The sequence below is a fragment of the Notolabrus celidotus genome, chromosome 15, assembly GCF_009762535.1.
Source record: "Notolabrus celidotus isolate fNotCel1 chromosome 15, fNotCel1.pri, whole genome shotgun sequence".
NCBI lineage: Eukaryota > Metazoa > Chordata > Actinopteri > Labriformes > Labridae > Notolabrus > Notolabrus celidotus.
The window spans coordinates 11,369,368-11,384,120 of record NC_048286.1 but is presented as its reverse complement, the minus strand read 5'-3'; the positions used below and the strand labels follow the sequence as shown (position 1 = coordinate 11,384,120).

General features: G+C 38.4%; 1 protein-coding gene across 1 annotated transcript in view; it reads right to left on the bottom strand.

Moving 5' to 3' along the window:
- Nucleotides 1–3,197: 3,197 nt before the first annotated feature.
- The window catches only part of LOC117827097 (RNA-binding Raly-like protein), an 84,661-nt gene continuing 73,105 nt past the window's right edge, over nt 3,198–14,753 (bottom strand). Inside the window, 8 exon segments of the mRNA XM_034703568.1 lie at nt 3,198–3,974; nt 4,636–4,673; nt 7,093–7,250; nt 7,514–7,627; nt 8,963–9,073; nt 9,076–9,155; nt 9,927–9,974; nt 11,791–11,866. Coding sequence (XP_034559459.1) covers nt 4,641–4,673; nt 7,093–7,250; nt 7,514–7,627; nt 8,963–9,073; nt 9,076–9,155; nt 9,927–9,974; nt 11,791–11,866 — 620 coding nt within the window. The 3' untranslated portion in view covers nt 3,198–3,974; nt 4,636–4,640.

Genomic DNA, 14,753 nt, shown 5'->3' with positions numbered 1-14,753 from the left:
TTATCTCACCAGCGACATAACTCAGACTTAATCACTATGTGTGTCTAAATCCATCACTCCCTGTGTTGACATTGTTGTTGTTTCTTTGTATGTTTACTTTCCTTGAATCTGAGAAAAATACATATTTATTGGCTTCCTTCCAGTTTCTCACATCTTCATGCTTGATTCATTCTTAAGTACCAGCTGCTTCTCTCAGAAGAAACATGCTGCATTATAAACACTATGATTTATGCCAGTAACACATGTTTAGGTGTGTTTTCAAATGGTGTGTTGATTATGAATACTACTTCAATTAAATGTCTCTGGATGTTTTTCCTAATGCTCCTGTGCGGAACTTTAAATTAGTGTTGATTTTTGCGCCCCCTGTGGAGTGACTAGTATCTTCTTTCTCTTTAACTATTTTGTCCTTTACATTTAAGTGATGTTTTTAAATTCAAAGTTGCAATCTTTACCAGTCAAAGTTTTGCTGTGGAAAATAAACAAAGGCTGTTTTGGTAGCGTTAGTTAACCACTTCATCTGACCTAATCTGCCACAGCAGTTTCAGGCACAAACATAACAAAAGAGAAAAATATGAATTGTTGAATATGATCTGGTTTGCTTTTGTAGCTCATAATGAGGTACTAGTATTCACTTCAGTCTGTTTCAAAACCAACCAAAAACTTCTCACAGGAGCTTTAAAATTTCTCTTCAGTGAAATGCAAACCCTGGTATCTATTTCATCTAAGACCCAGAAGGAATGTCCACTCAAGTTCTTATGACTAATCAAAATGGATGAAACACACTTAAATAACGTAACTTTATGACAATTTTGGAGCATCCTCAAACCCAGAATATGTGTTTCTGAAAGTCCTGCTGAAAGCCAAAGTATGCAGGCTTTTGCAGCAGCTATTAAAATTTGATTTCAATGAAATATACTTCACATTGAATACTTTAAGAAATGCTTGAAGGTCTTATGCACATTAGAAAATACGCAACTCTTCAAATCCAGTAATCAGTGTGAAAATTCATGGAAAGAAAACTAAAACTAGATTTGCAGCATTGTTAAAGACAAAGAGAAACAGATCATAGAGAACAAAGAGCCAGAGAAACAGTAGCAGAGTGAAACTGATGACTTCAAATACTGCCATTGCGAGTTCATTCATATTGCAATATTAAAAATGTAGCTCTCTTTTCCTGTTTGCTTTCCTTCGTTGGAAGTAATTCAAAAACTTCCGACTCTACTCTAGTCTTTGACTTCAGGCCCATGAATCAATGCATGCTGTGAGCTGTGCATCCTCTCTCGACTATGTCCAATCACAGATGTATTAGAGAAGATCCTGACCCCTATTTTACTCCTAATTCCTCTAGCAGCTACATCCTGGTGATTGATTTAGTTCATCAGACACTGAACATTGTCCATATTAGAGGGGCTGCATGACTGATCATTGTACTCACTGGCTGCTAGCCAGCCATGATAGAACCAATTATACCTGCAACTCAGCCAGCGGCCCTCCTTAACCTGTGCAAATGATGATCTGGTGCTAATGAAGTGAGTGAATTACAAATGCCACCTGCTTCACCACCACTTATCTCTCATAGGATGCAGTTTTCAAGGGCACTATGTTAAAAAAAAGGAGAGATGAATACTCTCATAGCCAATTAGAGAGCAGGATTGATGTAAAGGAGTGCTATCATTAAACCTGAGAGGAGAGTTTGTAAATCTAACGTCATTCTGAGTCGTGATGTTCACCTGCTGCTCCTGGTTGGCTCTGAAGAAGTTTGTCAGACGTTAAACTTTAATGTCAGTCCTCGGTTTATTTGCAGATTGGAATCAAGAACTTTTAGTTGCTCACCTAAGATTAGTGGTACATATATTTCAACTTTTTTGATATTAACATTTATCCTGAAGAAAACAAACTTATCTATTTGAAAAAGTACTCCTTTATGAATGAAAGTCTTGCATTAAAATGTTACTTGAATTTTCTTAAACTTTCTTGAAACTTTACAAGTACAACTCCTTAATGTGGAAAATGATCCTCTCAAAATATATAGATTTTTAACAGCTTGCTTTAATGTGAAGTCTCTATCGGAAGACCAAAGAGAACAGATGAGCCTTCAACGGCGATTCATAATACTCAAGAGTGGGACCAGATCTTATTTACAGATGGTAGGTTGTTCAACAAGTAAGGGGCAGCTACTGTATAGCCTGGATCACCTGGCTTTCAGTTCTAGGCACATCCAGGAGCAGCTGACTGGCCTCAGTACTCTAGCTGGAGTATAAATATGGAGAACTTCAGAATGGTAAGGTGGTGCCAAACCATTAAGAAAATTGATCCTGTGACAGACTGGAAGTCAGAGGATAGAGAGTAACAGGTGTAATGTGGACCCTCTTTTAATTTCCAGTCAGGAGGTGAGCAGCAGCATTTTGGACTGGCTGCAGGCACAAAATGGATGACTGCTAACCTGCACACAAAGAATCATATCAATTAAGAGAAAATGTTATTTTGGGATTATTTTCTAGTCAATCAGTAATTTGTTAAAAAAAGTAATACCACAGAAATAGTGCCAAGTAAAACTTGAGACCATGTCTTTGAGAAAATGTACCGTGCATGGACTGTATAATACATGGACGTTGTATCTGTTGCATCGCCCATCTGTTTCTGCAGTTTGTTTTGAGGCCTATTGTTGGGCTCCGTATCGATGGGGGCCATATTGGAAATGCTGAACTCAACCGAACTTCTGTCGAGCGAGTGTGAGGTAAAGAGGTGTGCCTTTAGCCTTTTTGCTAACAGCTACATGGTGCGCGTCTGTAAAACAAGTCAGCCATGCCCTTATTTAGACAAAAATTTTAAGTGTGATATCTTCAAAAATAAATAGTTATTTAAAAAAAAATTCCCCTAACAGTGTGTCCTGGGAGAAAATATGCTATACAGACCTAAACCAAGCTGTAAAAATGCTTATTTTTGTTGTAAAAAGCAGCTTCTTTGAATGGGTGTGTATGTGGTTTCCGGTGTTTCTGCAGCCAGCCTCAAGGGGACATTCGATGAACTGCAGTTTTCAGCTCTTCTGCATCGGCTTCATATTTTAAGACCGTAGGTAGCAGATTGGGCTCCTCATGTCATATAAGGTTAATTAAGGTTAAGGTATGAGGGCAAGTGAATGTTTACATTTGTTTTTACACAGTGTTTGCAAATCAAAGCCACAACACTCAGGCAGGTGGGGTTTGTTGTTTTGTTATTTTTTGGGGGGGAGGAACAGGTTTATTTCAAAAACTGATATCATCCATAGCTGCACAACTGATGCAATCAATACAAATGATCCAGAACAGCCACATTTTAAACATGCTGACAGTAAAAAATAGTCCTCTTTACTTGACTGCAAACAGAATTCAAAGATGCATATCTTATCATGTTTAACAAATAATATGCTTACGGTACTGTATGGAGGCAATGTAATGAAACAACATAATGTACATTTCAGCCAAATCAAGCAAAAAAAATCACAGAATTATCCAGTGTGAAATAAAAGGTGTTCCTCTTACATTCGGATTTAGCTCTCTGCCGGCATCACGGCTCGTCACAGTTATCACAGAAACAGAACAAATAAACATTTGCGGTGCAACAAAAAGTTCATGGTTCATCTGACTGATCACATACCTGTTTTTATGCACAATATAGACCACTTTATAATTATATTAAGCACACAATACATTGTCCTTTATTTTTCAGAGAGGCAATCACTTTAAAGGGGGGTTACTGATTGCTCTTTTCAGTTGGTCTTGCAGTAGTCTGGAGAATATTCATAACCAGCATTTAATAAAGGAGTGTCATGGTTTAATGACGCAAACAAGCAACAAACTGATAGTCTGAAAAACTCTTCTTCAGCTGCCAGTCACTGCCCGTCGTAGCTTTCATTAAATTTCAAATACACCCTCTTGATGAAGAAGGTATTGCTGGTATCTGTTCTCCCAACTTCTCATACTGTAGGTCCCAAACTTCAAAAAGAAGAAAAAGACACAGATTAAGTGCAGTCACAATTCAGATTATTGCCAGGTTTCTGTCTTAGTAAATAAGGAGGCTTCATTTTAAAGTGCTTTATTTGCAATATGTTCCTGCTTATGGGAAAAAAAGAAAAAGCGTGGAGGCTGTGACTAACGTGTAAAATGCTTCTGATATTACCTGCAGTTCATTATGCCATCATATTAATGATCTATCACATTCAGAGCAGCAGACAATGATTTCCCTCATCGGGCACTTGAGGACAGAGGGGAGTAAATGTCAGCCAAGAGGCAAATTAAATCTCACAGCTATTTGTTCACATGAAGAAAACCATAGAATTTAAATGTCATTTGATGGAAAGTGCAGATGAGACAAAGTCCTATCTCTACGGCTGTTCAGACAGTCATCAGTGATAACTACAGAGAGGCTGCGTTTCCTTATGCTCGCAGACGCAGAGAATGACAGGCTATTAAGAGAAGCAGTGTTTCTGGCTCCGCTTAAGAGTGGAAAAATAACCAGCAGATCCTTTTAGGTTATGCTGCTGCCGGGGGAAAAGCATTAATGTGCATATGTTGCCAGACTTTATATTCTATAATCGACAGTTTGTTCAAATATAAATAAAAAATATGCTGTTTTGCGCAGAGAATTAATACTCACTTCTCTCAGTTGTCAATGTCTGATATATGGTTCTCTATCTGCAATTAGAAGAAAGACACATCAGTGAAATACATAAATACACCTGTTCTTCCAACTGTCCAGAAAGATTAAGTCCTTTTCCAATCTGAATCACTTAAAATGACTAAATTAATAAATCTGGGTTTTTTCATATAACCAAACAAAAGCAAGCTATGTTAGATGCTGGGGGATGGAATAAGTATATTTCAATAAGGCCAAGCAGGCACATTTAATGCTCAATGGCAGTGATTTTCAAATGGGGGCACATGACAAATCTAGACAAAAAAAAATAGTTGCTTCACAACAAATTAAAACAGATCTTACTAAAAATAACTCTATCAACAGAATTTAATTGTTATTTCAATGCAACATCAAATAGGGCACTATTTCCAAATTGAGCATATTAATTCATAACATATATTATTTGCAAAAACGTTTGGACAAGACGGCCCCTGTCTCTTGACGTCAATTGTTGTCAGTGAGCGATCACGTATATTTGCATGCTAATAAAACCGCAGCCAGGAGGATAACAACGGACAGGTGGTTGAAATGCTTCTTGTTTGACAGAAATAAATCGGTGTGCTCCTTGGGCCATCAAAGGTACTAGCTGCCTCAATCTTTAATTATTTCTGAAAAATATTATGTTATGTTATTATGACAATGTAAAACCACATGTGTACACATATTCATGTTATTTTCCTATAATATTTCCTGAAAAATGTTCTCGGCCATACAAGGGGGTACTTGGCTGAAATTGTTTTTGAAACAGGGTACACGAGCCAAAAAAGTTTGAGAACCCCTGCTCTATGGAGCTGCAGGCTGGGTAGGGATGGGTACCGAATTCGGTACTTTTATAGGTACCGACTGAATTCCGTCTGTACTACCAACTCAGGTAAAATCAAACGGTACCATGTTTCGGTACCTGAACGCATCCCTGTGACTGTGAGGGAGTGGAAGAGTAGGCAAGTTTCCATACTTTCGCCCTGTAATAAAGTCAGAGACTGACCGGGTGGACGTCTCTGCTCTTTGCTCTTTGCTCTCTGCTCTCTGCTCTCTGCATCTGCGCGGGAGCACGCCAAACGGAGCCTGCAGCTGACGGGCGCGCTCACTCACCGCGAGGCAGAGCTGCACGAGGATTAATTTTTATTTTATACAGTCTATGGACGAGACCATTTTATACAGTCTATGGTTGAGACTGACCCCCTCTCTCCGACTACCTGCCCTGTTTCTAACCGTTCCTGCGTGCGTGAATGCACAATAAGTAAGTTGTGTGTCCTGTTATTATAAAGAGACGGAGAACTGCCTTTTTCCCCATCAGCAGGCGTTCACGTGTGTTCATTGATAAACTCCAGAAAGAGCAATTAGACGCCACGAGCATGTGTCAGCTAATATATCTAATCACCTATATAATCCTGTTTCTGTTCATTTCATGTTAAATTAAATAAATATGTAAAATTAAACAAATTTGAGATTTTTCTTTTTTTCAAATTAACATTTATTACCACATAAAAACACAGAAGTACTGAAAATTGGTACCGTTGAGTATACCGGCACCGATTCCCAGGTACCAGGTATCGGTACCGTATCGATTCAAATGTGAAAGGTACCCATCCCTAAGCATGGGCTTGTTAATTGCCTTCAGAATAAGGCATATTTATGTCACCTGACAAGTCCTTGCCACAACTTCACGTTGGTGATTTTTACATGTATCTAAACAAGAATATTTACCTATACACCGCTGCCAGGAGTAAAGCGTATAAAAGTACACACAGCTAAATGTATTTTCGATCTAGTCGGGTCAGTTACTTGACTTGACTTTATTATTCATCTAGCGTTAGCTGGTTTGCTAGCGGTGTCAACAAGTTACCGCTGGAGTTGTTTACATGTGTGGACTTTGATTGCTGTCGTTGTTTTGTAACCTCACCTTGGACAGCAGAGGGCCTAATATAATTAATCCTCATCTCCTGCTCTCAGGATTTTCTTTCTCAGATAGGATTCTTAAGAAGCATAACCCGGGCTGGTCTCCTTGTCAACTTAGGCATATTATTGAACAACTACTGTAAGGCATTTTAAAACGTTTTTAAACACGTAGTTGGCCGCAGAGTAAAGTCCTTTCCCTGTAGCCCGTAAGAGTAGGAAGCCTTTTTTGCCCTCCATGGGGTCGATTCCATAAGTGTGTGACGTCAAGTAAAAATTATGAATAGTTGAATGCTTTCTATTTAGACATGAGAGTGTCAGCCATCTTGGAATCCAACTTCCTGCCATAAAGGGAAAACTTCCCAACTGAATGTACAGCTAATGCAACTATACAAACACTCTCTATACTCATGAATGCATTAAAGGCCATTCCTTCAAATCAGACTCAAAGACACTCACAAATGCACTCTGTCAGCCCACTCACTCTCCTTCAGATTGTAAATGCCCACTTGGCACGCTCACCATATCACTGGTGCCTTCGTCTTCAAAGTCGTCTTCGCCACCATCCGTCATCTCCCCCGCCTCTACTTCGGCTGTCCCCTCCGCTTCCTCTTCACCGGAGTGGTCCACTGCGTTGCCATGGAGACGTGCACACACCTCCACTTGTTTCCTCTGCATCTCTAGAAAAAAAGGAGAGACGAAGGAAGAACTGCAGTTAAAGTCTGAGCTGATCGAGCTCATTTTTTAACACTCTATAACCTTTGATATTATCTGCATGATGCTGCCCTGTGTGAGTTTTATTTTTAAACCTCTCTATCTCTTCCCAGTGTGTGTGTGTGTGTGTGTGTGTGTGGTGTGTGTGTGTGTGTGTGTGTGTGTGTGTGTGTGTGTGTGTGTGTAGTGTATTCAGACACATCCTCCTCCCCCTGCTGTCAACTCTTACCAGCGTCAGAGCGATGTTGCCTCTCAATCTTCTCCAGCCTTCCCAGCAGTGAGTCGATCTTGGTCTTGATCTGTGACAGCTCCTTTTTGATGGTTAGGAGCTGGTCTGTCTTCACTGTGAGGTTAAATAAATAAGTTTAAAAGCATCATTAATGTGATGTTTGACAAGAAGGCAGGCACCGAGTTTCAACTGCAAGAGCATCTGTACCTCTCAGACATGTCTAAATGTTCCCTGCCAGATATTTGACTGTGGTGCAATAAATGAAAAGGCTCAGGAGTTACTGAATAAGTCTGTGGTATTTTATTTTATTGACTATATTTTATTAACTGAGACTAGGAGGCAGTGCTAGAGAGTCTAAAAGTCAGTAAGGATAATTCCATAACACCTGGACTTATTTTCACAGACTTTACCATCATTCCTGTGTCTCAAAATAAAAATAAAAAGGCGTTTACCGAACTAAAGGATTAGTTACACATATTTTTAATCTTCCACTTTCTGTCAGAGAGTTAAACCTTTACGATGTTACTGGTGGATAGGCGACGAGCTGCTGCCCATGTAACTAGTCCTAGTCCTATGCTAAGCTAACCAGCAACAGACTTATATCTAAAGAGACGTGCTTCAGAATGAGATCAGTCATCTTATGTCAACGAGTGAGTCAACACACAAAACTTTGAAGTAATCCTTAAAAAATGGAATTGAAAATGTTCTGGGCCCCTGGGGGGAATATAACAAATTGTAAACAACAAATAAATAAATAAATAAATAAATAAATAAATAAATAAAGCAATTTAAAAATTAAAAAAGGAGGGAGAAAATTAGCCAAGTTTTATTCTCACATACTGAATGTAATGACCAACACCACAAGTCAAATATTTGGACTCCTGATTAACACACATCCGAAATTAAACTTCTTTAAGCTCTGTTTTTGGTCTCCACCATATATCTTACAGTATTTTGGTTATACAATGGAGATGAAGATGTGTGTAGGCTGTGTCTGCTTAACTCAATCTAAGCCATGCATAACCAGCACAGGCATATGGCTGATAACATGCATGGAGGACCAAAAGCTGGTGGTGCTAGCTCTGCTAGTGTTAGCCATATTCTACAAACCAGTTCAACATTGTTAACCCGGAGACACTATGATCCGTGTTTAGCTGTGTTAAATAAATGTGCTCAATTCTGACTATTTTCTTCCATGTTTAATAACCTAAGTCATACTCAAAGATATATAAACAACAAGTAAACACTTGTTATGGTTTCTTAAACTTAAAAGGCTGTTGCATTTAATTAGTCCCAAGATTTTGGTGAAGTGATCTTTACCAAGAATCGCACAAGATGAAGCAGAAAAATTGATAAGTTGATCAAAATGAGAAGTGGTTAATTTTCCTTTTAACAATGCAAGACAAAGTAATCTAACGTAATAAAAGAAAGGATAAGAAGAAAACATACGTTTAGGGGCTGTTATGGAGGAGCCGACATTCAAAACTCTTGAGGAGGAAGATGATGATGAGGAGGAGGAAGAACAGGCCCTGACCGGAAAAGAGGATTTGGCTCTGCGTTGGATGGGACAACTAGCCGTGAGCGTTTAATGGGGATCACAGCTCGGGTCGGAGGCACAACACGACCATGATACTCAAAGAGTCTGAGAACACAGGAAAAACAAAGAAGCAGCAACTTTAACAACAATAGCAAAGTTACAAATGATAGAACAGTTCAGAAAACACACTTTTTAAAAGGAGTGAGCGTTTTTCTGATTTATTATTGGCCTTGTGGGTCATTGAGTTGTTTTATTCTTTCAGTACTCACTTTTGCAGTCTCTTATGTTTTGTTAGGGCAAGAAAAGGGCTTACAACCACTTTAAAGACAAGCCGCAAAAGATGTTTGAATCAAAGTGGTACATATTGAACAATACCGCAGCCATTCAATCAAATCCTGTTCTTCGCTCCCTATGACGCATCAAATTGCCAAAATAGCAATGACTCAAAGCTGAGGGATTGGACTCTCAGTGATATTGCAAAGTAGAGGAAGTAAACAAACCAATGAAAATGTCAGAAGGAAGATACATTCTCTGCCTCGCCAGTGCAAATGACCAGCCAGGGGGCTATCTGACATTCTGTACTCACCTATGTGGATAAAAGCATCATTAGTAAGCCCAACTGAGAGGAATAAAAACCTCCCTGATACGACATTCATTATGCCTATGATAATGTGGTTACTTTGCCTCTGATGGAAATGGGGCCATTGTACTCAAATCTCATCTTTATCCAAGAAGCTGACTCAGAAAGGAAGTTAAAGGAGGGTGAACACTAAAGGGTAAAAAATCAGGAGAAAGCAGGCTTTCACAATAAGAACATTTAAAAAGAGACAAATTACAGCCAGGGTGTGCTGTTTTATAAAAAAAGGAATAACATACCTGCTGTAGAAATCATCCCTATAGTAGTCGTAGTCAAACTCGTAGCCACTGTGAAGATAAAACAGACTTTTTCAACAACAAACAACCTTCCAGTTTTATGTAGCATTTAATTAGTTAAGGACAAAATCTTAACAATACATGATAGAGATACAACAATAAATATTAAAACAATGCTGGCAGCCCACACATCTAAATCCACATATAGTCCAGATGTTTTATTCCTTTACAGGCAGTATCACTGTATCACTTTTGATTGTTTTAACATTTCATCTTTTGTTTATTTTATTCTTCCAACATTGTTTTATTACCCGTTATCTGTTGGTGGTTATAAACTTTTAATCTTCCTTATATCTCTGTCACTTTGTGGATCTTTTTGCTGTTACCTCTCTGCAGGGAGAAAGGTAATCATTGTCTTCCTCACATTTCTCTTTTATTGTCTTTTAGTTTCTTTCTTATTTGCAAAGCACTTTGTAACCTTGATTTGGAAAGTGCTTTATAAATAATATAATAATAATAGTAATAATAATAATAATAAAATAATAATAATAATTATATTATTATTAACATTATTATTGTGTTATTATATAAACTGATCAATTATTCTGTTGCTACTTAAATTTAAATGGACAGATAAGGATATTATTCTAATGACTTTATGGTTAATATACTGTAAGGCCACAGTCAGCAGCTGGTTAGCTTATGTTAGAGTGGAACAGCTGGCCTGCCTGTCCAAAAAAAAAGTTTTTCTATCACAATCTCTAAAAGCTTGTTTGTTAATATGATGTATTTGCAATCCATACACATACTGAAGTTTAAAAAAACAAAACAATATTCTGTGTTGTGGTTATATTAGCTTTTGTGCTGGAGTATTCCTAGCTAAGAGACAGCCATATATCTTAGCTGTGTTAACAAAATTGCTTCTAGCTGTACTAATGAAGAAATTGTATTTCTGTTTCAAATATAACCCAAAAAAAATCAATTTCCGACACTGGGTTATTTCTGTCCACTGGCTAGCTTAGCTTAGCTTAGACAAGAACAAAGACTCAAAAGTTAGCCTTACTTAGCTTTGTTCCAACACAAATGACTGCTTGTGATATTTCACTATTAATTTTTGTCCAGATATGTTACACAAAGTAAATATTTTATCCGGGGCCAGCAAAGTTAGCTGGGCAGTGGCTTCGTTTTTACAATCCAGATTTGAGAGTGGTCTCTAACTTATCTTCTAGCCATTAGCCAGAAATGTGGTAAGCATTTTTCCAACATATGTCAAGCTGTTGCTTTAAAGAAGCCATCAACCAATGAATTTAGCTAGCAGGGCCCTAGCTGTCATTTGGACTCTTCAATTCTAGTTCAGGTTGAGCAAAAAGATGTAACATGCTAGTTAGTGAGCTCTAAATGAGTTAGCAGTTGGATTTTGTTACAGAACCAGGCTGTTCCCTCCTGTTTCTTGGCTCTATGCTACGCTAACCAGCTCCAGGTTCTGACGTCCTACTTAGACGTGAGAGGTATAGACTAACTAATCTAATTCTCAGCACGAAAGCAAAAAGAAGTGTTTGTCAAAATGTCAAACCGACCCAAGTTTAACAGCTGGGTTGTGTTTTGTGTTAAAATGTCAGCTATGCCCCTTCCTGTGCGCGTTCTTTTGCCTTCAAGAAAACTTAAATGGCAAGAATGAGTAACCATGAAAACAGAGCACCTTGGCAAAAAACAGGCCTGCCAGTGAGGATCAGGAGCACACACAGCCAAATATATATCTTATATATATGTTTTTATAGGTTTTACAAAAAGTAAGTACAGAGAGAAAAGTAGGTCAGAGAAGAAACACTTGACAGTCGCAGTAAGATAAGACGTGTTTCACACAGACCTGTAGAGGGATGAGAGAGGCCTCTTGGAGCCCATCTTAGGCCTGTATGGTTTAGGCTCTCCTGCCATGTTGATATCTGTGGACACAATAATATTGGGTCTCGTGATTTGAAGCAGTATACACATGAATAGCATTCTGTGTGAATGCAGAATGTAAAATAAATGTTTTCAGACACCACCTTTAAATCTTCATTTTGTGAAAACAACAATATGTTTCTTTTCAGTTCACTACCTCTGAGGGCTTTAGAGCAAAAAATATGAACAGTAACCTTAATAATCTCCAAACTTTAAGTTATTCAGGACTTTAATAAAGATAATGAAATGAAGAGATGATGAAGTACTTCTAACTTTCAGAGTCACTAGAAATTTGCTGAGGCTTGGTAAGGGATTCATGCAACACATTTAATATGGACAAAATAATTATCGCAAATAATACACACAACTTTTTTGTACATGATGAAGTAAAAATGATCTTTAAATAGCCTTTTTTAGATTATGAAGATCATCATTAGTTGCAGCTATACTTTTTGTATAGTTTGACCTTCCAACCATCTAAACAGTTTGCAGTCAATAAAATCTTGTTCATACTCCCAGCCTAAGGCCTAATTTATACAGGGAGCATGTGCTTCGCGTTCCTTCAGCACAGCATTTGCTCCATCTGAAGAAGTGTGCCCTGTTGTTTTAGGCATAATATACTCCATCAACATTGATTTTGACACAACATATTACATGAAACACAAATTTTGCAAATCAAATCCAAACATTTTCAATGGTTGGTATGAATGTGGTTCAAGTTTGCTTTCTACAGCTGCGTCTCAACACTGTGGAAGTTCTAATTAGATTTCAAATTAGATTTCACCACATCATCAAATCCAATGTGACAGCAAAACATCATATCCCAGGTTGCTACCCATGCTGCTACCAGCAGAGCTGTATGTGTGCCAGCCGCTCTGAGGAGTTCTGCAACTTAGTTTGACAGCACCATTGTTTGACAGTGGAGGCGACAGATCTCCATATGCCATGCTATTTCCCTGTTGTGAGTGAAATACTGTGTTTGCTTGCATTAAGTATTGAAGATAGCACTTTTTAAAAGGTAAGAAACAAGTCAGAATTGCCTACAGTGTGAACACAGTCTAAAAATATAGCTTGACCTCACATATAACAACACAAACCAAAGAGACAGTTAAGGAAAGAATATCTCCCTCTGAACCAAAAACACAGAACTCAATGTTCCTTGCAACCTGTTTTTTTTACAGAAGTAACATAAAACTCTACAGAGCAACTTTTAGTGTCACAACTTTTGGGAGACAAGTGACGCCTCCTATTAGAGGATTTCTTTCAAGGAGGATGAGAGTGCAAGGTGAGATTAGAGGAAGAGCGTCGCTGACAAACTCTTGAGAGCTGATTCCCCTGAATCACTTCTCTGACATAGACACATCAAACAGGCTTCATTCTGTCTGTCTTCTAAATATCATCTCTTGGGTAACCTCACAGTTTTTCCCCCCCAAATCTTATAGGAATGGATTCCATGAGGGAAACTTTTCCAGGCTGAGCTTTCACTGTAACACCCTGCAGTCATTGTTTAAAGACTGTCTTATAAAATATGCAACAGGAGACATGAAGGATGAGCTTTTAGGCTACCTTACAATTAAAGTTTCATGGCAGCTATTGCAACATAACAAAAGTAGCAACAACAGTATCTCAAATTGGATCAACACCTATGAAGTTTAGAATATTATTCAAAACAAAAACATGGTGAACATGATGGTAGTTTTTCAGACTTGTTGGTAGCACAACAAAAGTGAATCTTATTAATAGGGATGCACCGATCCTACTTTTTAGGTCCCGATACCGATATCGATACCTGGGCTTTGGTATCTGCCGATACCGATACTAGCCGATCCAATCCCGGTATTGATTTAACAATCTCTATTCCTTAATGTGAGGATAGAATCATGTTTTTGCAACTTCAGGCTTTTCTGACTTTGTAAACCAAAATAAAATGAACATTTTTAAACTGACAGTATCATTATTCAAGAGATTACAAATGTGTACCAGCAGTTTGGTGAGTTTATCTTCATCACCAACAGATATTACAATTCAACTGTAAACCTCAGCAGTGGATAATAGGAATTAAATATTCTGTATAAAAAAAACTGCTTCAAATGAAAAAATAAAAAATAGGTCCACGTAGTTTCCCACAGAAGTACAGTGTACCTGTGGCAGAGGAGGCCTATTCAAATCATTGAATACATTATTACTCTACCCAGCTTTGCCCTTATTGTTTCCCTTCTCCGCGTCTGATATTGTGACAATATTATTAATCAGCAGCACATTTTATTAAGACGTCCATATAACAATACTCGCGTTTCTGTAATATTTCACTCGATGCTCCGTCATCACAACAGGAGATCTGCGCGTAAACGAGGCGCGTTCATGACGCAGCGTTCCGTAACGATCCAAAACTAAGATAGTGCAGAAGGACATCGACAGCAACCATCTGCACATAACTTTAGAAACCGCGGTATGAGAAGGTTTACATTTAACATGAAACGTTGCTCCTTAATCAATGCAATAACAGGTGGAACCTCTCTCTCTCCCACCTGCAGAGCATGTCTGTCAGGAGCTGCAGGTCATCAGACGCAGCAGGGGCAGAGAGCGACGAGAGAGTGTTTCAATCATTGATAACGGATCTTATACAAACAAAAGGACAGAAAGAAAGTAAATTAAACTGGTCTGTGATTGTACTTCGGCAGTCAGAAATATAACTTTGGCACCCCGCCCCGGTATCATTTGTGTGCGGGAAACACATTAAAATTAGAATCATGACACAATAATGTAAACGAGCTGACATGTTCAGGTAGGCTGGGGTTCAGGCAGAGCAGTGTCAGAAACATTATTTACATGATGGTGAACTTTACCTGGGTTCCAAGTGCTAAACCAGAGGGCTACGGCTGACGTAAA